Raw genomic sequence first — 23638 nt, forward strand, 5'->3', positions numbered from 1 at the left:
TCAATCGACCAGCCGATATTACTGCTCAGGTTTGGCATCGGCATCGTCATCGTCATCGTCCGGTCATGGCAACAGACCAAACTGCAATGTACCTCATGGGGACCGCAATCTGACATCCGGCCTTAGTCCCCTAGACCAAATTTTGAACTGAGTTTTGGGAGTCAGAGGTCGAATTCCCTCAACTCTTTTGCCATTGGGAGTCAGAAATTGAATTTTTCCAAAAATCACAAAAATCAAGAAAAATTTATAGGTTCCACCTGGGGCGCCCCAAGCCCACATAAATTTTACAGCTGAAAGATTGCTCTTTGAGGAGCACGTGGTTACCTTCATGGAATCAGCTCACCCCAGGGAGGGGGTGTGCAACTGCGGGTCTAATTTGGTGGATTTCCTACACAGGCAAACTACCAAAACCTTGTAACAGGTGTCCCAAAGTGTAAAAAAATTTCACAGGTTCACCCTGCCAAGTGGATTGTATTGGTGACAGCCCCCCGCAATAAGGTCAACCGGGGAGTTCCAATGTGAGATTGGTTTTCCAGACCAATATTATATTGGCAGGGCCTCCCAATACCTTATCTCTTTATTGTAATGTATTGATGGGCCCCGTGAATATAAGATTGGTCTGTGAGACTGATATTATGTTGGTTGCCCCCGGTCAACCTCAGTGTGGGGGTTTGAAACTGATGTGAACCCTTTTGCAGTGTCAAGTATATTACTCTGTCCCCAAATGGTTAGCTGCTAGGCATTAACCCACCAACATTTTCAGTTGGAGGGGGCTTTTGGTCATATCTTCTACTACTTTTTGAAGTGTCAATCTAGCACTGCTTACCACATCATTGCTTACATATCCAATCATCATTGGATGCAACACTACACACAATCATAAGAATATACATAAATATGTACTGTATTCAACAGCAACATAGCAATGTGTACTTAGCTCAATGGTTAGAGAATCAATCATAAATTTTGAGTATTTGATTTTGATTCTCACAGTACATAAGGTTGTGGATTCAACACCCAATTCACTTGGACCTTTCTTTTCACTTGTTAAATGATACTAACAATGGTGGGTCAGCTATGCTGGGAAATGTTTTCTCCACAACTGTTAATAGTGCCTCCGTAAATTTTGATAGTGCATCTGCAGCTGTTAATATGGCCAGACTTTTTACAGTTCTGGAGGAACTATTGACAGTTGCAGGGGCTCAATAGCAGTTTTGGAGGCACTATCAACAGTTGCACAGGCACTAATAACAGTTGAGGAGGCACAACAGTTGCGCAGGGGCACTAATAACAGCTGCAGAGGCACTATCAAAAGCTGTTGAGGCACTATCAAAAGTTGCAGAGGCACTATTATCATTTGCAGAGGAAATATTCCCTAGCCTAGCTGACCCACCAAGTAGCAGATATGCCCAAAAGCCCCCTGCCGCCTCAAAATCACTTTCTGTTGGTGGTTTACTGCCTATCAGCTAGCCATTTAAGGCCAGAGTAAGATAATTGACCCTGTGAAATCTTGGTACACTTTGGGGCACCAGGGCGGAGCCTGAGGTGTTGATAGTTTTCCTTGGTACCAGTGGCACCAGAAGAGGAACAAACCGTCAGGGTAGAGATGGCCCCATGGGACCCGGGTACCCTTGCAGGACCAGGGTACCGGGTCGTTTTTTCTGAAAAACAGACACCTGGTACCGCACCTGGTACCGCCTGACAGGGTACCGGCGGTACCTTATGGGGGTACCAGGGGTACCTCCCAGCTTTTTCTAGGGTGGGGGAAGAGAAGGCAGCGGGGGGCGTACTCGACAAGTCCCACAGGTGCCCGAGGACGGCGTTGCGGGCGACTTTGTGTGTTCCGGCGAGGCCGGGGGTCTTGAATGCCAGGCTGGAGAGCCCGGCGGCTTTCAGCGAGGGGTGGGGCAGGGGCGAGGGGGCGTTGGTGCGGGCGAGGAGGCCGGCGATCGGCGAGGGTGTGGCTGATTGGCTCGCGGCTGTTGGCGGGCACGGCGAGGGTGACGGAGGCGGGGACGGCGAGGGTGACGGAGGCGCAGTCGCCGAGGATGAGGCTCAGCGGGGCGGGGAAGACGAGCGAGCGCGGGAGGCGGGTACCCGGGTACGCACCCGTTTTTTCACCAAAAGTTGTTGTTGTTGTTGCTAGAGTTATCTGACATCAAAGTCTTGTCCCACTAAGGTTAGTTAGAAGAAATCAATGCACCCGTTTACATCCTTTTAACCCGTGAAGAAGAGACTAAACATTATCTCTTTACGTGTCCTTCACCCGAACCCCACAAAACCAAAAAAACAAATCACATTATCCTGCGCAATTGCAGGTGTGTTGCTAAGAGTTTTTGTTGTTGTTGTCGCTAGAGTTATCTGAAATCAAAGTCTTGTTCCACTAAGGTGTCCATTGCAATCCTGCCACAATTCCCTGAGCCAATTATACCCAAAATTTACACTCTCCACCTGCAATAACCAGGTAAGGCAATCACCTCCGCCACCAAATCCGGACCAGAAACCCCAAGAGTCCCTAGCAACCAGAAGGAGAACGGCGGCAAGGACAGTGGTTTCAAAGGGAGCAAATGGGGGACAAGTTACGACCACAAAGTGGCAGGCTCAGGAAGCGGCGGTGGAGGAGGAGGAGGAACCGGGGATTGTTACGGGAAGGGGACAGGTTATTAGTTAGTGTTTTTCCTTTTGATGAAAACCAAGCTCCATGTTCATTTGTACACTCGGCACCAGGGCCGTAGCAGTAGTCTACTTATCAGTTGTGTTTTAAATTGTATACGTTAATAGGAATTTGAAACATAACCTGACATCTTGGTATCATTTTTGTTATCCTCTGTGAGAAGTGGAGAGAGCTGTGAGAGGAATAACTACAGGGCAATAGGTAACCCAAGGGAGCAAGGTACACACCCAAGGTACCGGCAGAAGGAGACAGATACCCGTCAGTCTAGTGAGGCAAAATGGCCAACAAGAGTCTCCTGCAAGATGAATATCAACGCCTGGGAGACTGCACTACAACACACAGACCTCCTCCCAAAATTCCAAGACGTGTTGGATGTTTTCCAAGATGGTTTTGATCAAGGAATTCCAAAACACAAGCTGTCAAGGGACCTACCCTAGGGCCTGTACCATACAAAATGTGTTTTTCTGGTTCCGGTGTGATGAACAAAGGTGGTCACTGCATAGAAATGTCAGGACCCCGCCGCTCCAAGATGATTCCCAGGTAAAGTCGGGTGATCTGGAGAAACTCCACTCCACAGCTCCGCTGCGTTGTAGGGCTCTGAGTTGGATAAATAAAGTAAAGCACGTAAAATAATAAAGCTCCGCAAAAGTAAACAGTAAAATAAAGCTCCGCCGCATAAATAATATAAATCCGCAAAAACCGCAAGAAAGCAGCCGTAAAGCAAACACAAAACTCTGCAAAGCACAACCGTAACACATAAAGCAAGTCCGCAATGTAAAACTCCGCTCTGCAACGTATGCAAAGCAAAAGAATCACACCAATCCGCAAAGTAAAGTAAAACCGTAAAAAAGAGAGTCTGTGGGGAGTATGATACAGAATCCTCCCTCCACCACTGTGGTTTTATAGAGAAAAGGAAGAGAACTAAAAGATATCCTCCGCACGCCTCCCACACACGCCATCCGCTAACTCTGTGCACACTTGTCATCCGCCAAGTGCTTTACACACACGCATGTCATCCGCCAACTCCTGTTGTCTCCGCCGCTTGCCTTCGACCACCGTCAAACTCCTCTCTCTAGCTTCCACGTCCCTGTCTAGCCTATGATGTCAGGATCCCACACGTTGCCCTTCTGGCTGCCACGGCTTCCCCCAATCACCACCTCCGCTATCCAGTCCGCGCTGGCCTGCTTAGTCTGAGTCCAGTTCCGCCGTCAAGCGCCGCGCGCCACCGCCTTCAGTTGTGCGCTCCGCTCCGCTCCGCTCCGCTCCGTTCCGCACCGTTTCCGCACCGCCTGTGCGCCGCACTGATGCCTCCGTGAACAATTTGACACGAGTTCCAGAATTGATCACCACACCGGGAAAATAGTTTTTTCTTTTGCGCTTTTCTGTTATTTTGAAAAACACATATCTGAAAAAACAGAATGTGATAAATGTGTACCACAAACATCCCACCAAGGTTCCAGGACCACCATTGCATCCACATCATCAATATGCAGCACACCCAACACAACCAACAAATCCACCACCCTATATCACCATGGACAACAACCTGTTCGCAACACTTGCTGCCGCCGCCACATCTCACTCATGGAGATGAAAAACATCTTGATTTCAGTCGCTGCCGCCGGGATCGCTTGCAAATACCTCGGAATCATTTGGAATACATATGAAGCATATTATGGCGACGGCGGACAAGCCAGGTACACTCGCTTCCTACTCGATGAAGTCAGACCAGAGCTTTTCCGTGAAATAAATTGAATGGAACGAGCCACTTTCAACAATCTTGTTGAAGAGTTGTTGATTAATGGGCTTGATCAACCATATAACCTCAAACATACCAATCAGATTTGTTACTCCCTTGTTTATAAGAGCTGTATAAGATTGTGACCAATAAAAAGACCATGTGATCAGATTGAGCAATACATCATGGCGAAGCAGAAGACAACCATATCAATAAGAGCAGCTGATGAGAGCAATAGAGTGTAGAGTGCAACCAAGAAAGAAGACCATATGATTGTAAGACCAAGATAGGTGTGATCATTGGTAAAAGATGGGCACGATTCTGCCTAAAATCTATGGCAGAGCTAGATAAGAACATTGATGAGGGAAGAATATCAAGACTAGAAACCATTGCGGTGCAACTAGGGCTACTGATGCTAATCAAAATCTGGGCAAGGGGGGGGAAGACATCCATTGTCTGGACAAACAAAACTATAACAGAGAGAGTTGTCACCAAGCAGAATTCAAAAGATTGGTTTTTCAACGCCAAATGGAAAAAGATCCAAGCAATGCTGATTGAGAATCAGATCAATCTCATTTCAAAGCGTGTCACTTTGGCCAAGAATTAGGCCAATGAGCTATCCAGGGGAATTAGGCAGAACCATTGGGCCTGCTATCAATTACGGGTTGAGGTCCCTAACAATATGGGAGAGCTAATAGAGCAGGGAACTGAAGTAGAGAATTACTGAAGCAATATGTTTGGGGCAAATGGGGATAGTTTGTAATGAATCCAGGTTTCATTACAATATGGGTGAAAAGGGGGAGGCACCTAGCCTCCACTAGGACCAGGCTTCCTGGAGTGATGGGTCTGAGCAGGCTCCAGGCCACCTGGAGTAGCGGGTTGGGCTCAGACCCCCACATTTTAGTGCTCACATGTGAGGAGAGGTCACACTCCACAGGGAGCAGTGGCCACTCCCCCAGCTCATCTGTCTGTTGTGCCATGCCCTCCGTCACGGAAAGGAGAGGAGCGGCAAGCTGGAGGAACTTTCCCACACTCAGGCGGCTTGGGGAGTTGTAAGGACAACTCCAGGGTCACCTAGGCAACCCTAAGCAACAAAAGGTTGCAAATAGAAACTCACAAAGGCTGAGTATTGTAATGATACTCAGCCCAACCCTACGCAGAAAGGTAGCAGTAGGATTGGACTTGGTGGCAAGTATACATGTACCAGCTTGCCAAGAGGGATCCCTCTTGGCAGGCTGGTATACACACACCAGCTCGCCAAGAGGGATTCCTCTTGGAGAGCTGGTATATGTCAGGTATCCCTCTTGGCAAGCTGGTATACATATACCAGCTTGCCAACAGCAACACTGGGTTGATACAATTTGATATGATATTGGGCCAAATTCCGTATTGAATTGATCCCCGTTACCTAATTGGACCATTAACATTAGCAGTAACGAGTTTTTTTTTGCGCGCTGCGCGTATCAAAATGTTATCTGCGTTACCATACTGTTACCATTATGGTAACGCAGATAATGTGGTAACGGCAGTATTAGAGCAAAAAAAGGCTAAAAGAGCCAAAAAAATCTTGATACCGCGGCAATATTGACTTCATATTGTTGAGATAAATCTGGGGACAGCAGAGTGAAGACAAGGATGTGTTGGAAAGGATTTATTTCAATGAACAAAAAGGAAAAGAGAGGAAAAGAAAAAGACAGAGAGAGAGGACTAACCTGGGGACAGCAGAGTGAAGACGAGGATGTGTTGGAAAGGATGAGGAAAGGCTTTCCAACACATGCTGCCCCAGGTTAAGTACACTAGTGAGAATGAGAGAGAGATGTGACATAGAGGTGACATGAAAGTGAAATGAAAGATTGAAGCAGGAAACAGAGAAACCAGAGAAACCAGATGAGCACTCTCAACACCCCCCCTTGCTGAAAACTGAATGAAACAAGAGACTACCAAGGACATAACAACAGAGAAAAAAAATTTAGAAGAGAAAGAGAAAGAAGAAAAAAAAAAAAAAAAACTACACAATTCCAAAGCGACTCCGGTGTTTTTCCAGAAGAACCCGTGAGAGGGGCTTGGTCAACATATCGGCTAACATGTCGTGTGTTGAGACATGGAAGATCTTGATTTTTGAGTCCTTGACGCATTCACGAACGAAGTGATATCGCGCGTCAATGTGCTTGGTTCTGGAGTGGTGTTCAGGGTTGTTGGCCAGGGCTTTGGCCCCCTCGTTGTCGACATGTAGAGGAAGGGCATCTCGAGGGCGCAAATGAAGTTCTGTCAGGAGATTTTGGAGCCAAATCCCCTCCTTGCAGGAGTCGGACAGGGCTTTATATTTGGCTTCTGTACTCGACAGCGACACAGTCACCTGTTTTCGAGATTTCCAGGAGATTGCTCCGTCACCAATCCCGAAAGTATACGCAGAAGTTGAGCCGCGGTCTTCTCTGTCTTTGGCCCAGTCCGCATCTGAGTAGCCACTACAGACAAGTGACCCGCCGAGCCGTAGACAAAGATGTTTAGTGGTTACGAGGTAATTCAGGACTCTGACGGCTGCCGACCAGTGAGACGCGGACGGATCTTTCAGGAACTGAGACAACTTGTTTACCGCGAATGAGATATCCGGACGCGTGCACTGGGCCACCCAAAGGAGTGAGCCAATGATTTGATTGTAGGGTCCCGGAGAGACTGCCTTGCCTGCTTGTCTTCGGCGAAGGTTTTTGAAAGCTGAGTCCGTGGGGGTCAAGACCGTTGTTGAGCCATCGGGAAGAAACCGAGGGATCAGATCTTCGATGTAGTGAGTTTGTGACATGAACAAAAGGCGATTCTCTATGTCTCTTGCTATCTTGATGGACAGGAAGTGATGCAGTTCTTTGTCCGCACCGATTTTGAATAGGGTCCCAAGAGATTTGATGAGTGAGTCTACATAGGCCGGTTTGCCAACGATGGTCAGGTCATCCACGTGGACGGTAACTGCCGACACAAGTTTCTTGCCGTTCAAACGAAAATAAAGAGTGGGGTCGTAGCGTGATTGAGATAGGCCCAAGCTGGTTAGACCCGCATGCAACTCCTGATTCCATTGCCAGGGGGATTGTTTGAGGCCGTAGAGGGACCTTGTTACCTCGCACACGTAGTCTGGATGATCTGAGTCCTCGAAACCCGCCGGCTGCTCCATGTAGATTGGTTCGTCTAGTCGGCCGTTGAGAAAGGCTGTCTTGAAATCCACTTGACGGCCTTTCCACTTGCGGACCGCCAGAAGCGTGCAGATGAGACGAAGAGTTTCCATGCGCAGCGTGGGGGAGAAAACCTCGTCGTAGTCGAGGCCTTGAACCTGGGTGTACCCCATCGCCACTAGTCGAGCCTTAAGCTTCTGAATGGTCTTGTCCGGGCGCCGTTTGACCTTAAACACCCACTTCGACTTTATGATTTTCCGCTTGTCGGGTCGGGGAACTAGGCGCCAGGTTTCCATTCCTAAGAGCAAGGAAAACTCCTCATTGGCAGCCTTCAGCCACTGATCCTTATTCGGTGAGCGCTGGAGCTGACGCCAGGTCTTAGGAGTGTCAACCTCCTCGGGAGACGACACGGATTTGGACCAGTTTCCTAGGCGGTCCGGTGCCTTGCGGGATCTGTTGGAACGCCGGACCGGAGGAGGGGAGGCGACCACAGGCGGCGAGGGAGGAAGAGGGACTGAGACCGGAGGGGGTTCAGGAGCGGGGGGAAGGGGAAGGGGAGGAGCAGCAGGGAGCGGGTTCGCGACAGGAGGTTGAGGGTCGGTGAACCTGAGGCAAGTGGGAAGTGAGCCACCTATGTCCCCTGAAGACGGAGACGCAGCGGAAGGAAGAGGAAGAAGGGAAGGGGGGGAAACCGGCCGGAGGAAAGGCGAGGGAAGACTCATCGGTGAAAGGGGAGACTTACCGCCACGAGAGTTCGATGAGTTGGACGGTGAAGACTGCTCGGATGGAGGCGGACCGCGGTGTTGGTTGAGCGGCGCGTGAATAGAGGCGGTGAGCCTCCTGTCGAAACTGTTCCTCAGAGGCACATTCAGCGGCGGAGACTCGAGGATGGAAGGGCGAGGGTCGGGAGTAGAAGAGGCCACAGGGTCACGGCTTGAGACCTGTTTGGACAAGGGAACCCACGGGACCTCAACGTCAATTGTAGGAGGTGGCGCCACCGGTCGATGGTTGTAGGGGAAGACGGAATCGTCAAACAAAACATCCCGGGTTTTCAACGTTTTCCTGGAGTCGAGATCAAAGACCCAGTAGCCGTTTCCGTCGGAGAGATAGGACAAGAAAAGGGACGCCCGAGCCTTCGGGTCGAGTTTTAACCTGTTTGCCTCAGGGACTTTGTACCAAACCAGGCAGCCAAACGGGTGAATGTCAGCCAGAGAAACAGAGTCGATTCCGAGGACGGAGTTGGGAGAGACGAAACCGGTGGGAGTAGAAACAGGAACGGAGTTGAGGGAATAAAGGATGTGGCAAAGGGCGTCAACCCAGAAAGACTTCGGGAGTTTGGAACCCAGAAGCTGGCAGCGTACCAGATTACCAATTGTTCTGTTCGCCCTCTCGGCGACCCCGTTGAGCTGTGGAGAGTGAGGGGGACCCATTTGATGTTGGATACCGTTCTCGAGAAGAAAATTTTCAAACGCTTTTGAAACGTACTCGCCCCCGTTGTCGGAACAAAGGCACATAACTTTGTGGGAGCCGGACTTCTCAAAGGACGCCTTAAAGATCTTAAAGCACTTAAAAACCTCACTCTTGCATTTCATGGGAAACAAAGAGATGGCCTTGGAGCAGTCATCGATGAAGGAAACAAAGTATTTGTAACCTTTGCGAGAAGGAACCTCAAACAAACCGACATTGGAATGGATCAATTGACCGGGGAAAGTAGAGCGATAGAGAGAACAAGAATAGAAAGGAGATCTATGCATCTTCGACTGGATACAAACCGGGCAGCGTTGCACGGCGATTTCGTCCATCGAAGAGAGTCTGATGTTGTTCAGACGGAGGAGAGCTTTGAGAGGTTTGAGACCTATGTGAGATAGGCGAACATGATAGTCCAAAAGGGAACTGTCAGCCTGGAGCGGTGAGGCCACAGATGCAGACTTAGACGTCACCTCTGCAGACGGCAGGTAGTATAGATTGCCCTTGCAATAGCCGCGGCCCACGACAGACCCAACCACTTTGAAATCGGCCTCGTCGTAGATGTCGCACGAAGTGGGAGTGAACACAAGACGAAGGGACGAGTCGCAAAGAGATGCGACGGAAAGGAGGGGCTCGTGGAGGCTGGGGACGACCAAGGTCTTGACGGACTTCATGATGTCGATGGGGAGAGTGGAAGTACCCTTGTGGGTGGCGTGGACCACGGAGGAGTCGGCAAGTCGAACGGGAACCGAGGAGATCCTAGGGCGAGAAACCTGGTCGAGGTGGGGAGTCATGTTCATGGAACACCCCGAGTCGATATTGGCATTGGAGGAGGCTACAGCTGAGAAGACGAGGCCGGATACATCGGAGGCCGTGACGTTGCCGGCATAGGCCGAGCCGGAGTGGTCCGATTCATCGTCGGAGTCGCTCCCGAGCTCTACAACCGTTGTGAGACCAGCCTTGGCGGGAGCCTGAGAGGACTGTTGCCCACGACCGGAGGACGAGCGGCGAGAGCCCTCGTTCTTGGAGGGATCCTTCTGGGAGCCGGACTGGCGTTTAGATTCACCCCCTTGGCCCTTAGGGTGCTGATGCTCGCTTAAGATACGGGCGGCGTTTTCACACACGGCGAGGTCGTGTCCCTTGATGCGGCAAAACGAGCAGAGAAGATTGTCGTCGAAAGGTGGACGACCCTTGGAAGTGGAGGTAGCCCGAGCCTTCGAGGCGGAGATGGACAGATCCTCTTCTCCACGAGACTTTCGGCGGAGAGCTTTGGCTTTAAGGGCGGCCACTATGCGAGAGGACGTAACTGAGTCCTCGTTCATCAGGGAAGAGACGCAATGCAACCAGTCGACTGGGAGAGAACCGAGAAGGGCGGCGGCATGGATGTTGTCCACCGTGAGCGGTTTGTCAGGAGTCACAAGCGAGTTGAGGCGCTCGGCGCAGAGAGCCATCTCTTTGATGTGGGTCTCAACATCGTCGGTAGACATATGGATGGTGACCAACTTCCTTAGCCAGTAGATTCGGCCGCCCGCGGTGGAGTCGATATGAGCGGACTGAAGAGATTCCCACATGGCAGTGGCATTGGTGGGGAAGGAGCGGATAAGACGGAGATTATCTTGATGCACCGTTCTAGCGATGAACGAGCAAACGTCCGCATTGTCCTTGGCCCATCTTGCAGGTCGGTCTTCGAGTTTGACTGGCTTGAGGAGATAGGCGAGGTTCAGAGATGAGAGGTGTACGGTCACCACGAAACTCCAGTCCAAGTAGTTGGAGGAAGAATCTGGTGCCGAGAGCTGTGGGATGCCGGCCACCTTTAGAGACGACGATGAGTCCGAAGTGTCCGGGACGGCGGGGGCAGCGGGTTGAGCCATCTCGATGAGAGGAGAGGCTGAAGTGATCCTTTTCTAAATGACGTTCAACACAATATGGTCCGAAGGTAGCGAGAAATGAGATTGCGCCGACTAGGTGCAACTGGTGCTCATAACCTGTTGAGATAAATCTGGGGACAGCAGAGTGAAGACGAGGATGTGTTGGAAAGGATTTATTTCAATGAACAAAAAGGAAAAGAGAGGAAAAGAAAAAGACAGAGAGAGAGGACTAACCTGGGGACAGCAGAGTGAAGACAAGGATGTGTTGGAAAGGATGAGGAAAGGCTTTCCAACACATGCTGCCCCAGGTTAAGTACACGAGTGAGAATGAGAGAGAGATGTGACATAGAGGTGACATGAAAGTGAAATGAAAGATTGAAGCAGGAAACAGAGAAACCAGAGAAACCAGATGAGCACTCTCAACACATATCAGCGGCAATATTGTAACGGCTTGAAAAAAAATCCAAAATTCAAACTGAATATCGGTAATGCTGTGGGCCTGATTCTCTTATGTGACAACAGGACACAATCCACTAACGCCTTTGTGGCGCTCAGTGGTGGAAGAAACCGGGGGGCGGCGCCTAGGGAGCTAGTGCGCCTGCGCGGCAGCTATCTCGCCGCTCTCCCCCAATGCAGGTTTCTGCACCTGACACAGTTGGGACTAGGCTATGCTTGGGGCTCTACCTCATCGGGAGCCCCTGTTTGTCGCCCTAAGGCCTACTGTGTGTGGGACCAAGAGAGGAGGAGTTTTCCCCGACGCGCCAGAGGGGAGAGACTCTGTCAAACTGGGAATCTCCTCCGAGCAAGGCAGAAACCTAGACTGGCAGGGAGTGGGGTTCGAGGCACTAAGCCCATCTGCTCCGGCTCTCCGGGAGCCTGAGCCCCAGTGGCAAGAAACCCCCCACTCCTGGAGTGACGGACTAACTGTGTTGTCTTGTCCAGCCTATCTGTATGCTGCCCGTGTGTCCTACCACACTTATTGATTGTATTGCGCTGCTGTCAGGTTGAGTAACAATAGTAAGAACATTGCCCTTGTTAGCTTCCTAAGGAACTGGTTCCACCGTTGTGAACCACCTTTCTAGGTCTTCTGGTAATAAGAGCTGGATGTTATGTCTTGGTAGGTGACCCGACCCGATGCCTCTCGACAGGGCGTCTGCCCAATTGTCCTCTGACCGGACTCGCTTCGCTACTATGTCAACCTGAAGCTCAATGAGGAGGGACCTGATCTTCTTCCATTCCTTGTTAACCCATTGGTCCTTGGATTTCTTGTTGTGAACCAAGTTTTCCGATGTCGTATTATTGGTCCAAACTACTAGGGTCCTTCCCCGTTTGACTCCTAGTCTCTTAAGCATCAGAAGGCCAACTCTAATTGTGACTGTTTCTAACCAAGCTATTTTCCGTGCTGGTTCTGTTGCTGTTGCCCAACCCTTGGTTACTCGCAGTTGGGACCAGTTGGATCCTATGAGCACTCCGATCCCAAATGAGGTGGATGCATCTCCAACCCAGTCTATCTCTGTTGGTTCTGGGTCTTGGACGAGCCTCATGTTTGTGAACAACTGTAACGTATCTAACCAGAAGTGGAGATCTTCCATTACGTCTGGTGGCATGTAACGTGGGGCGGCTAAGTTCCTCCAATTCTTCAACCAGCAATAGACGGAGTTCAGATAACAGCTCAGCTGTGGTAAAAGGAGTGCCACATGGTTAAGTCGCCCTGATAAGACTTCCACTTGACTATAGGACAACTGGTGATTTTTCCTCAAAAAAACCTTGATCTGTTCGATTCTATCCGTTAGTTTTGCTTTGGGGAGTCTGACTGTCTTGTCAGCACCGTTCCATATAAATCCAATGAACTTCTGCTCCGTTTTGAATGGCGAGAATTTAGTTTTGTTCGTTTTCACCCCCAACTCGTTTGATCGCAATACAATATCGTCCATTATTGTCTTAGATTTGTGAGTCTTGATGAATAAATTATCATCAACCCAACAAAAAACCTCTAACAGATTGAATTTGTGTTTCATCAAGCATTTCCACACGTCGGCTGGTCTCCCAAAGGAACCGCAGCCCGCTACACCACCAAAGGCTATCCTTGTATTGAGAAGTATTTTGTCATCGAAGTCCTTGATCATCAAATATGGCCATTGATCCGGTGCTGTGGGGATTTGGTGGTATGCCTTCTCCCAGTCAAATATTGCTAGTTTCACTGGTTGGTCTAAGCGCCTGAAAAACCCAGAGACCCGCCTGAAATCATCCCATGTTGTCTTAAAGTCGTCTGCTTTGACGAATGAGTTTACCAATGGTACTGAGGGATTGTTCCTTGGATAGGATAAGTCGTTGATCGGACGGAGCGAGCCGTTGCCGTTTGTTACCGCTCCCATGGGGCTTGTTCTGAAAAAGGGAAACACTCTGTTTACCTCCTCTGGTTCGAACGGACCAAACATCCTTTTGGCAGTTAGTTCCTTCTGGATCGACGCTTCAATTTTTTCTCTCGCTTTCAGCGCGGACGAGTGGTTTGGGGGTGTATAATGTTTAAGATCGTTTATTTTATGGCTTGGAATGCCTTAATGGAAGCCTTGTCAAAAACCGATGATCACGTCTCTGAACTCGTCCAGAAGGCCTGCGCTCTTCAGACCAGCTTCCCATTTCTCTATATTCATCTTACACCTTACTGTGGTTGGCCAGTTGGGTGGGCGATTCAGTTCCTCTCTCTTTCTGGCTGGACCTCTCTCTAGCGACACGTCTACCCTTACGGGGGGAGAAGCATAGGATAAGCTAAGCTTTGGGCTTGATTGCAAACCAATAATTGGAGATTAGAAAAGGAAGGACGGAAACAACATAAGTCAATCTATGATTGATCACAAGAACAATACAATTGTACAAGTCTCTTATTTTGGGGGAACTAAGCAAGGTGGAGAATTGCAAGGCGCTTTGGCTAAACTATGGTCTCAATTATTTAGAAAAGTAGGAAATGGACCCAACTTAGATTGGTTCTGTGATGCTGTTGGTCTATTTGCAAAAGAAGAAAAAAAAAAATTGTATAACCATTAGCTTGTGGTCCTCCTATCTACAAGACCAAACGCTGTACATACACGTTAGGATCTCGTAACACCATTTGCCCAACACTGGGGTTTGGTGGATGACTGCTGCCTCCTGCGCGTTGGTCCGCAAAGTTTGGGTTGTAATGGTTCCCTCTATAACCGTTCTTCCCTTGGCCTCTTTGGCAATCAGGTCGCTGCGTGTGCCAGGTGTTTGGTTGGGGAAACCTTGGAAAGGTCTGCTGTTGTATTTGGACCGGAAATTGATTCAGCATGGGGAATTGTTGTTGCAACTGGTTTGGGTACTGGAACACGTGGAAGGGGGTTTGGTTTGGTTGAAAGATTTTTGGTTTCGTTTTTTAACTGTCCCAATACCGGGTCATACGCTTCTCTCGGACCTCCCGGTGCGTATGGGTTGTCGCGGAAGTTCAACTCATTGAATCTTCTTGCATTGGTGTATGCCTCTTTGGAAATATCTTGTCTAAAAACAGAGATATCCGGGACTCCTTCATGTCAGTTCCTACTGACCCGATGTGCAAATGCATTGGTACAGAGCCGTATGTCGTATCGGAGGGCGGCCATGAAACCGTCATTTGCTTGGATCCTGTCCGCATTGGCCTTGTGGATCAAAAGCCATCCGGCGAACCTTGGGAAGTGATAGATGTCCCTCAAGGACTCGTGGAAACCTCTATGATTTAAGGTCCAGTCTTCGAACGACTGCTCCCACTCGCTTGGGTATTTTAAACCTGTGTAGTGACTGATTTATCGAGGGTCAGTTATCTTTCTTGTCTTCCTATTCTGATTGATCAGGAGAATTGCTCACTCTTTATCGTTGGTTCCATCCTCTGATCGCGATTTCTTTTCCGCTTGGTGGATGATGGCTGCGTCCTGCCAAGCCTTGTTAAAGATGGTCAGAGGCAGCGGGCCTAAACGTTTCCGATCGAGTCTTATTAGTTGCATGTAACTATTGCTCGCGGTTTAAGTAATATCTCTGGCTTACCTTTAAGCTCCTTCATGTTCCAATCAAAAAACGGAGGGAGTCCTAAACCTAAAAAGGTGTTCACGCCTTGGACCATGAAGGTCACTCCTCCTTCTTGGAAATTATCCTTGTCCTCGGTTGGGTCTTGGATTCTTTTTGTGATCGCCACTCTCGGCACTGCCACCTGGTTGGGCTCCGACTCCTCCAAGAGGATTTTCATGATGCGCTTGACTTCCTTGTTGTCGCCTGCGGTCTGAGCTGCTAGCATCTCCTTCAACAGTTGTTTCTTTGACGTCTTCTCTACTGCTCTTGCGGTATCTGTGGAGGGTTTTTGGTCAGGACAAAAGAAGAGAAAGAGAATTAACAGTGTTGTGGACGGAAAAGGTTTCACTTCAGTTTGCCTTCTTCCTTTCTCTTCTTAATGAATGTATAAATCGGAAAGGGAAAAATTGGCAGACGGGTCTTGGGAGTGGAAAACGTCTGGGTTAGGGGGGATGGATTGGTCTGCTTTCTTTGTTGATATGTAGACTAAGGGGTAAGGAGGTGTCAATCTATAGGCTTGGGTTCAGATATTGAAGAACAGAGAAGGGGGGGGTGATGGCGGTTGTGTCAAGACGGATGTGGTTGGTCAGCAGGATGGATGGGGTTTGGTAGTAGTCGGATGAATATGTGGATTATGTTTGAGTGGTCATACCTGCTTTGGTTTCTCTTAAGAGGACAGTGATCACGGCACCTTCTTGGCCTTTGTCCTCATCTTCGGACGATTCAGGGTTTGCATTCTTTCCTCGAGCTTGAGCCTTATTGGCTATGGTAGACAAGCAAGGGTTCTTTTTGTTTGCAATTGTCCTGCTTTGGGCTGCGCCCGGTGGATTTGCTGACTGGATACCAGACACAGCGCCTAGGCTTGAAACTATGGCGGTCAAACTATCATTGGCAGACATTCTGAGTTATCAAGCAATATAGCGTTCTGGAAGAATTTTGTGGATGGTGAAATGATAGCTTTTGTGAGTACTAGCAAAAAAGAAAAAGAAACGCAGGATACGTAGTTTCCTGAAGATGAGTAGTGAAACAAAGTGGGAGCTAGGAGAACAATCCCTAGCTTCACTTCTTTCGCGGCCTTGGTCTTCTTAAGAAGGCCAAGACTCCCAGAACCTCTAGAGCCAGGGGAAACTCCCGGCCGGAGCTGCTCTCTTCACGCGCTAATGCCTAGCCTTTGGCTAGTCTAGCCTGCATAGCATGATGTAGCTAACAGCTCCAGTGCAGTAGAGTCTTGCCTGACGTGTGATACTCTCGTGCCGAAGTCACTGGCTCACCTCCGGCTGTGTGGACACTGGGGACCTCTGAGCTACGCTCTACCTGTCACCTAACAAGAAAAAGGGGGACACTGATTGAATTTCTTGGGATAAAGAAATACAAGCAGTGGAGAGAAGAGAAATAGAAGAGAGAAACTTGATCTGTTAGATTTATGATTTAATAAGGGCCAAGATCTACCTGGAAAAGTAGGCTGCCAACTGTGCTAGAGATGCAACAGTCTCCACTCACACCAAGGAAACGGTGGTGGGAATCAGAAGTAGGATGACTACTCTGCTCTGGTTTTAAAGGTCTTAACAAGAGGCAACCTATAGATCTTTTGATGTAGAAGAGAGAAACAGTAACTGGGAGAGAGCAGTCAAGAGCAACAGAGTTTCCTCTGAGATAAACAAGGTCAGTAGAAGAGGGTACTTACTGTCAATATCCTGTGGTGATACTGGGAGTGAAGTGGCCTCTGGTTAGCGATCCTGGGTGTCTCTGGGGTATGGTTCTGGTGTGCTGAAGTCTGTAGATCCTCCTCAGGCAGGGGGGGATCCTGACTTCGAAAATTTTCAGAGTTTGCTTACATAATTACATATGTACAAGTGGTTGGCGCGCCTGGTAGCGCTGCCACATCACAACTGCGCATGCGCGCCATAACTCAAGAACTCAGGGAAGGAGTAAAGCTACAAAGAAGTGGTAAGTTGTAACTAGGGTTAAAGTTGCATGGGAAAACAGAATATGAAGTCAAAACAAGGTTATCTCTTAAGATGAAAAAGATATGAAGTAATTCATATGTAAAAAGGTAGAAAAGGCAGCTTTTAGGTCAGCTGTGTTGACTCTAAGGCTGAAAAATGCGCTGCTGTTACTGGTAACGGTAACAATAACCTACCAAAAATCGATAGAATATTGATACGTTGCTTTTACTGGTATCTTATCAACCCAGTGTTGCCAACAGGTATCCCTCTTGGCAAGCAGGTTTCCATACATGCTTGCCAAGGCCCCAAGGAGTCCCTGTTGGCAAGCAGGTACATGCACTAGCTTGCCAAGAGGGATTCCTCTTTGTGGGCAGGCAAGGCTGAAACCGCTGCACTAAAAGTAGTGCAGCGCAGCGGAAATGGGCTTGCTGTGCTGCACTTTTTTATAGCGATTTTCCGCTACTGCTTCAGCTTTTTGAAAATGGAGGGGAAAATCCTTTTTTTTAGCGGACCATAAAAGCGCCTCAGAAGCGCAAAACCGCTGCGTGGTAGCCCAGCGCAGCAGCACTTTGCTAAAAAAGCGGGATTTGCAGTGGCAGATCCCGCTTTTATAATCTGGGTTCCCGCTTTTTGTGCTTTTCCGCTTTTAGCACTTTATGAGTGCAGCATAGCTAATATTACTGCATTTTAGCGGCAATAGAGAGAAAATAAACTCAAGCTAAAAAAGTGACCTATACCCCCTGTGTCTTGGTTAATTTTTTTGGCTGTTTAGTCTTCTTGATGTTGGACGGAGAAGATAACTTGGGTTTTTTTTGGCGGTGTCCAGAACAGCCTGACAATCTTCAAACACACCACCCATCTTGACCCCGCCGTGTAACCACAAGTGGCTGCTGATAGCACGTTCAATTGATTGTATTGAAAGTCCGGGGGAAATCTGCGATTGGAATGAGACCAAGCAGTCGGTGACTGCGGGAGCAAAAAAATTGGCACATTCAGTCCCACAAGCGCAGCTTGTGCTGCGCTTGTGGGACTGATCTGGAGGCGGAGCAAGGAAAGTGGGGGCCAAGACTTCGCTTTTTGAGCTGAATTAACTGCGCAGCGCCAAAAGTGCGGAAGAAGTATCAGCTAAAAAGCAATGCAGCGCGCGAAAGCGCCCCAGTAGCGGTTGAAAGTGCACACCACTATTGCTGCACTTTCCCGCAGCAAAAGCGCAGATTTTTTTGGCTGCGCTTACGCTATGTCATCCAGGGAAATAGCAGTGTTTCGCTGCAGAAAGCGGTAGCGCAGCGCGGTGACGCTACCGCTTCAGCTTTTTGGGCTGGGGGGTTAGCGGCGCCCGCTACGCTGCGCTAAAATCGCCGCTTTCTGCAGCGTAGCGCAGCTTTTCATTGTTGGGGCAGGTATACATAATTCCTCTTGGCAAGCAGGTATGCATGTTCCAGCTTGCCCAGAGGGATCTGTTGAAATTACTCAGGTGAAAAGAATTGTGTGTTTTGGGATTTGAACCCACGACCTTCTACATTCATGAGAGCTGCTCTTATACCACTGACACAGCGGGCAATCGGGTGTTGCACGCAGTCCGCAGCGACACCCGCGTAAAGGGGGTCCCCTTGGATCGGGTGTTGCTGCAGGCTGCATGCGACATCCGATTGCCCGCTGTGTGAGCTAAACACACAGTTGGGCTTACTGGTGATTTTTGGATATTAGATCATATAGCTTGGCCACTCAAATGGGGCTTGAAGCATATATTCCAACACACCCCCTTGCTTCATGCACCATGAACAAACTATGAATATTGCATATGCAAATCATGTATGTTTGTCATGCATCATAGATAATGATTAATGCATAACAATTATGAAATTGAATATTGCATATGCATATGGAAGCATGAATATCAAGTATTCACAGGGTTTAGCCAACTTGAATTCAATTCACTGAGAGCATCCGTACTGATAATGTGATGATTTTGGGCTAAATAAAATGTATTTCAGTTTTTTAGAGAAAGGAAAATGGAAAAGAAATACAATGAAAAATAGAAAGGTTTTTACCTAAATAAAACAGGAGCTAGGTTTTAGATGAGAACAAAGAAATAAAAATAACTCCTCACACTAGGACTTAAAAAGGCTAACAAGGTAAAAGATGATCAGGACAAAAGATAAATGGTCAACAGGAATGAAATGAAAAGAAAGAATAAGAACCTATGATTTAGCCGGCCTAGACTGGTGACCTCGATGATTAGACCGCAGAAATGACGACTTGTCTTGATGCGCTGCGTGTTGGAAGATGTGGTCAAGATGGAGTGGTAAACTGAGCGGTGAAGGGAGGATGGTCAACTGCTTTCAAAATGAAGCATTGACACCGGTTACTCTTGACGTCATCACTGCCAGCATAATTAGCTGGGTTAAGGTTATCCCAGTTAAACTGGGATGAACTCAACCAATTTAAACTTGGTTGATCTCAACTGATGAAATATAAATCCAAGGTCCCCCCTTTGGATTTATATTTCATTGGTCAAGATCGACCCATTTTAAATTGGTTGAGTGCATCCCAGTTAAACTGGGATGACTTCATCCCAGCCAAACATGCTGGCAGTGCATTGACCAAGTCATTGCGCCCTGTGACAAAAACTGTAGGGCAAACACCGCAAGGATTCCAACAGGATCCCTCTTGGCAGGCTCATGGTACACCAGCTCATCAAGAGGAATCCCTTTGGCCAGCTGGTGGAGCCGCAGCCGGGGATATCTCAAGTACGTACAACATGTACAGATACGGGCGGGTATCAAACCCCGGTACCTGCCTGAAAATGTTTCAAAAACAGGCACCTGGACCCATACTTGGTACACATGAAGCGGGTACCCACATGCCATCTTGAAACCAGATCTTAAACAAAAAAAAAAAAAACTGGAAACAGAGGCTGAAGAAAGAAGATGTCAGCGGAGAGAACATGACTGAGAAGAAATGAAAACAGGACAAGGGAAGGAAGAAGATGAGGGTAGTTGCCACTACTCTTGATTCCTGAGACAAGTGATCCCGCAACAACGACAACAGTGATGCTGGTGATTGATTTACTGTCCTATTGGTTTTTGAGTGTGTTTGGAGTTGGTGGTTCTGAGCGGGATGAGGAAAAAAGGGAGGTGTGGCCAGGGGCAACCTTTGTTCCAAGCCTGACTGCGTGGGTGCAGAGCACAGGAGCGCTGGACCGCAAGGAAGGGAACAAGACCGGAGAGCACAAGTTTTCTGCTAAGATCCTGAAATTTCTGGCTGCTAATTTGGTTCTGCAGGGGGCTGTAGATAGATGGAAAGTCCATCCACTGTGCATTGCAGCTCAGTTGAGTCAAACTTTGAGAAAGGTTTCAGAAACACCTGATCAAGCTCTCTTAGGGCTTCCCCTTTTCAACTGCTGGTAGCTTTTTCCAAAATCTTGCCTCGAAAATGGCAGTGTATGGCTGGAAGGACTAATCATTTCTGATGAGCTGTACAAATATGAATAGAAATTCATGTGTACTTGGCTGAGGAGTTAGACACGTTTGGCAACAACCTGTCTGCAGATTTCTCATGGCAGAGGGTTTGGTCTGACAAAGTCCCAGCATCATCAATGTTGACCAGTTGCAACTTGCATGCACTTTTTCAAGTTGGGGTTCCACTTCATTCTTGAACACTGAGTTGCAAAAGTGCATGCAAGCCAGATTGTACTACACCCCCTAAGCCTGCTTTATTTTTAGGGTCAGCCTAAATGCACTCCAAAAAAATCCCAAAAGCACTCCAAAAGTGAGTGTATGGAGTGTGCACTCCAATGATTGTTGGAGTACAGACTAGAGTACTCCAAGTCAATTGGAGTGCAGAACCGGGGACTCAAGAATCTTTGGAGTGCACCACAAAGAACTCCAGTGGCCAGGAAATGTAATGAGTGCCCATGAGTCTCACTCCATCAGATTGGAGTGCATTCCCCCAGCACTCCATTCCTGATATTTCTCCTCCTCAAAAGGGGAGTGCAGTACTGTGCACTCCAGCCAGAGCTGGAGTGCCTACAACTTCAACCGGGCTATGTACAAACACACCCCACTTGATCCTCCTGATATCCATGACCGGTACAGACCGGCATTGAGCGGATTAACATCTCCTCTCAATGACCGGTCTGTACCGGACCGCCGGTCATTGAGGGAAATTACACCTCTCGATGACCGGTCTGTGCCGGTCATCGTGGGGAGTAACATCTCCTCTCGATGACCGGTCTGTGCCGGTCACCGAGGGGACTCACACCTCTCGATGACCGGCGCGGACCGGTCACACCTCCCGATGACCGGCACAGACCGGTCATCGAGGGGACTCACACCTTGATGATTGGTCACCACCGGTCATCGAGGCTAATAACACCTCCTCTCGATGACCGGTCATCACCGGTCATTGAGGTGAGTCACATTCCTCGGTGACCGGTCATCGAGGGGACTCACACCTCTCGATGACCGGTCATCACCGGTCATGAAGAGGGCTCACACCTCTCGATGACCGGCACAGACCGGTCATCGAGAGGACTCGCACCATCTCACACCTCTCGATAACCGGTGATGACCGGTCATTGAGGTGAGTCACATCTCTTGATGACCGGTCTGTGCCGTTCATCGAGGGGAGTAACATCTCCTCTCGATGACCGGTCATCGAGAGTAGCACCTCCCCTCGATGACTGGTACACACCGGTCATCAAGAGGTGTTATTACCCTCGATAACCGGTCTGACCGGTCATCAAGAAATGTGACTCACCTCAATGACCGGTGATGACCGGTCATCGAGAGGTGTGAGTCCCCTCGATGACCGGTCCAACCGGTCATCGAGAGGTGTGAGTCCCCTCAATGACCGGTCTGACCGGTCATCGAGAGGTGTGAGTCCTCTCAATGACTGGTGGTGACCGGTCATCGGGAGGTGTGACTGATGACCGGTCCGCGCCGGTCCACGAGAGGTGGGAGTCCCCTTGATGACCGGTAAAGACCGGTCATCGAGAGTAGCACCTCCCCTCGATGACCGGTACACACCGGTCATCGAGAGGTGTGACTGATGACCGGTCCGCGCTGGTCATCAAGAGGTATGAGTCCTCTGGATGACCGGTCTGGACCGGTCATCGAGAAGTGTGATTGTGGGCACTCCAAAAAAAAGGAGACATTGGAGTGCACCCCAATGCACTCCATTTGGTATTTGCCAGCTGGAGTGCAAAGCCAAAATCCTTCACTGAAAAGGTGGAGTGCTTGGGCTTGCACTCCATTTTTTTTGGAGTGCATCTAGCTGCACTCCCCTATTTTGGTCAATTTTGGAGTACCCAGTTGTGTACTCCAATAAACATGGAGTGCCCATCTGGGGACTCCATGTTTTGGGAGTACAAAATCAAGGCACTCCAACTTTTTTGGAGTGCTGGCCCCCCAAAGCCAAAAATGTGGAGTGCATGAAGCAAAAGTTTGGGGTGCATTTAGGCTGACCCTATTTTTATTTATTTTTTGAAATTTGGTGTTCAAGAAAAGCCTTGAACACCAACTTGCAAAAGTACATGTTAGTCATGCATGGCTAGCTTTTAGCTGGGCTAACTCTGCCAAGAATTGGTGTAACCCCAATGTTGAAAATATTACCCATCCAATGTCTGGGGCTGGCCAAGAAGCGGCCCCTCCCGCAGGTGCGGAGAGCCCTCCGGGCAGGGTCCCCCGGACCCTCCGTTCGACAGGCTTAGTTAAGCTAGGGTATGTACATATTTGGAGGTTGGCCCGACATTGGCGAACTTAACAAAGTCCCTCGAGACTTCGGGGCTGAACTCGCAAAGCGAGCCTCCGTCAGGAGGGACTTAGACCCTAGCGCACCAAGCTCGCGTAGCGAGAATGGAATTTTGGGGTACTTTCTTGATTTTTTCTATAGCTCACCTATCACACGCACTCCCATGTGATTAGCTCAAGGTCAGCAGAAGATGCTGGAGAAAAGAGTAGAAATTATTCTATCTCCATTGATCCCCTCTACGTTTTATTCTGGACAGAACTGTGGAACTGAGGTGCTGAGCACAGACCTTTTCCATGTAAAATCCACAGATTCAGTGTTTTTGATGTTTTTATTTGGAGTGGAGGGAATGGATTGAGATGCCTCAAATTCTCCAGGTTGGACGGGTACAAGCCAGTCTTCAACCTCAGCAAATTTAATCTCAAGAAGGTTTTGGAAGCAAGGAATTATACACTTTTGAAAATTCCTCCCACCAAAATCTAGAATCTTGCCCCCGCAAAAAGGGGCGATAAGGCGCAAGTCCCTCCTGCCGAGGGCTGTCGGAGGCTCGCTTCGCGAGACACACGCCCGCAGCAGCGAGGGACTTGGGTTAAGTTAGCGACATTGGCTTCCACGTCAACCCGCGGTCGCCGAAATTTTGTCTGGGGCCCCCTTTGATGCAATTTGGTTGGTGTATGCATGCACCTGGGATATTACGTAGCCCCCAAGCGGGGCCAAGCGTTCCAGTTCGATCGAGCATATTCCACAAGTTCTCGTTGGAGCCGAGAAGAATCTCATCAGCAGCAACCAGCACCACACCACATCAGATAAACATCCGGAGTACGCCTGTGCCTTCGAGCGAAAGAATTGGTAATCTCCCCTTCCTTGCCAGAAGTGCCAGTGAACATTGCGACCATCCCCCACATATCCTGAAAAAATTCAAGCTAACTGAAAACTCATTCTCACTGCCAAATAGCAAAACAAAAGATACATTTGTAGATTAA

The 23638-nt window shown here is 48.9% G+C and overlaps 2 protein-coding genes across 2 annotated transcripts; one reads left to right on the top strand and one right to left on the bottom strand.

Annotated features, from left to right (window-relative positions):
- Positions 1–14887: 14887 nt before the first annotated feature.
- Positions 14888–15857, bottom strand: PtA15_5A482 (uncharacterized protein; the record flags this gene model as incomplete). Its single annotated transcript, XM_053169248.1, has 2 exons — positions 14888–15234; positions 15611–15857. The coding sequence occupies 2 exons, from the start codon at positions 15855–15857 to the stop codon at positions 14888–14890; spliced, it is 594 nt and encodes a 197-aa protein (XP_053020464.1).
- A 7454-nt stretch (positions 15858–23311) lies between these two features.
- On the top strand, positions 23312–23633 carry PtA15_5A483 (uncharacterized protein; the record flags this gene model as incomplete). The annotated part of the gene is made up of 2 exons (XM_053169249.1): positions 23312–23504; positions 23611–23633. The coding sequence occupies 2 exons, from the start codon at positions 23312–23314 to the stop codon at positions 23631–23633; spliced, it is 216 nt and encodes a 71-aa protein (XP_053020465.1).
- Positions 23634–23638: the final 5 nt, after the last annotated feature.

The sequence above is a fragment of the Puccinia triticina genome, chromosome 5A, assembly GCF_026914185.1.
Source record: "Puccinia triticina chromosome 5A, complete sequence".
Classification (NCBI taxonomy): Eukaryota; Fungi; Basidiomycota; class Pucciniomycetes; order Pucciniales; family Pucciniaceae; genus Puccinia; species Puccinia triticina.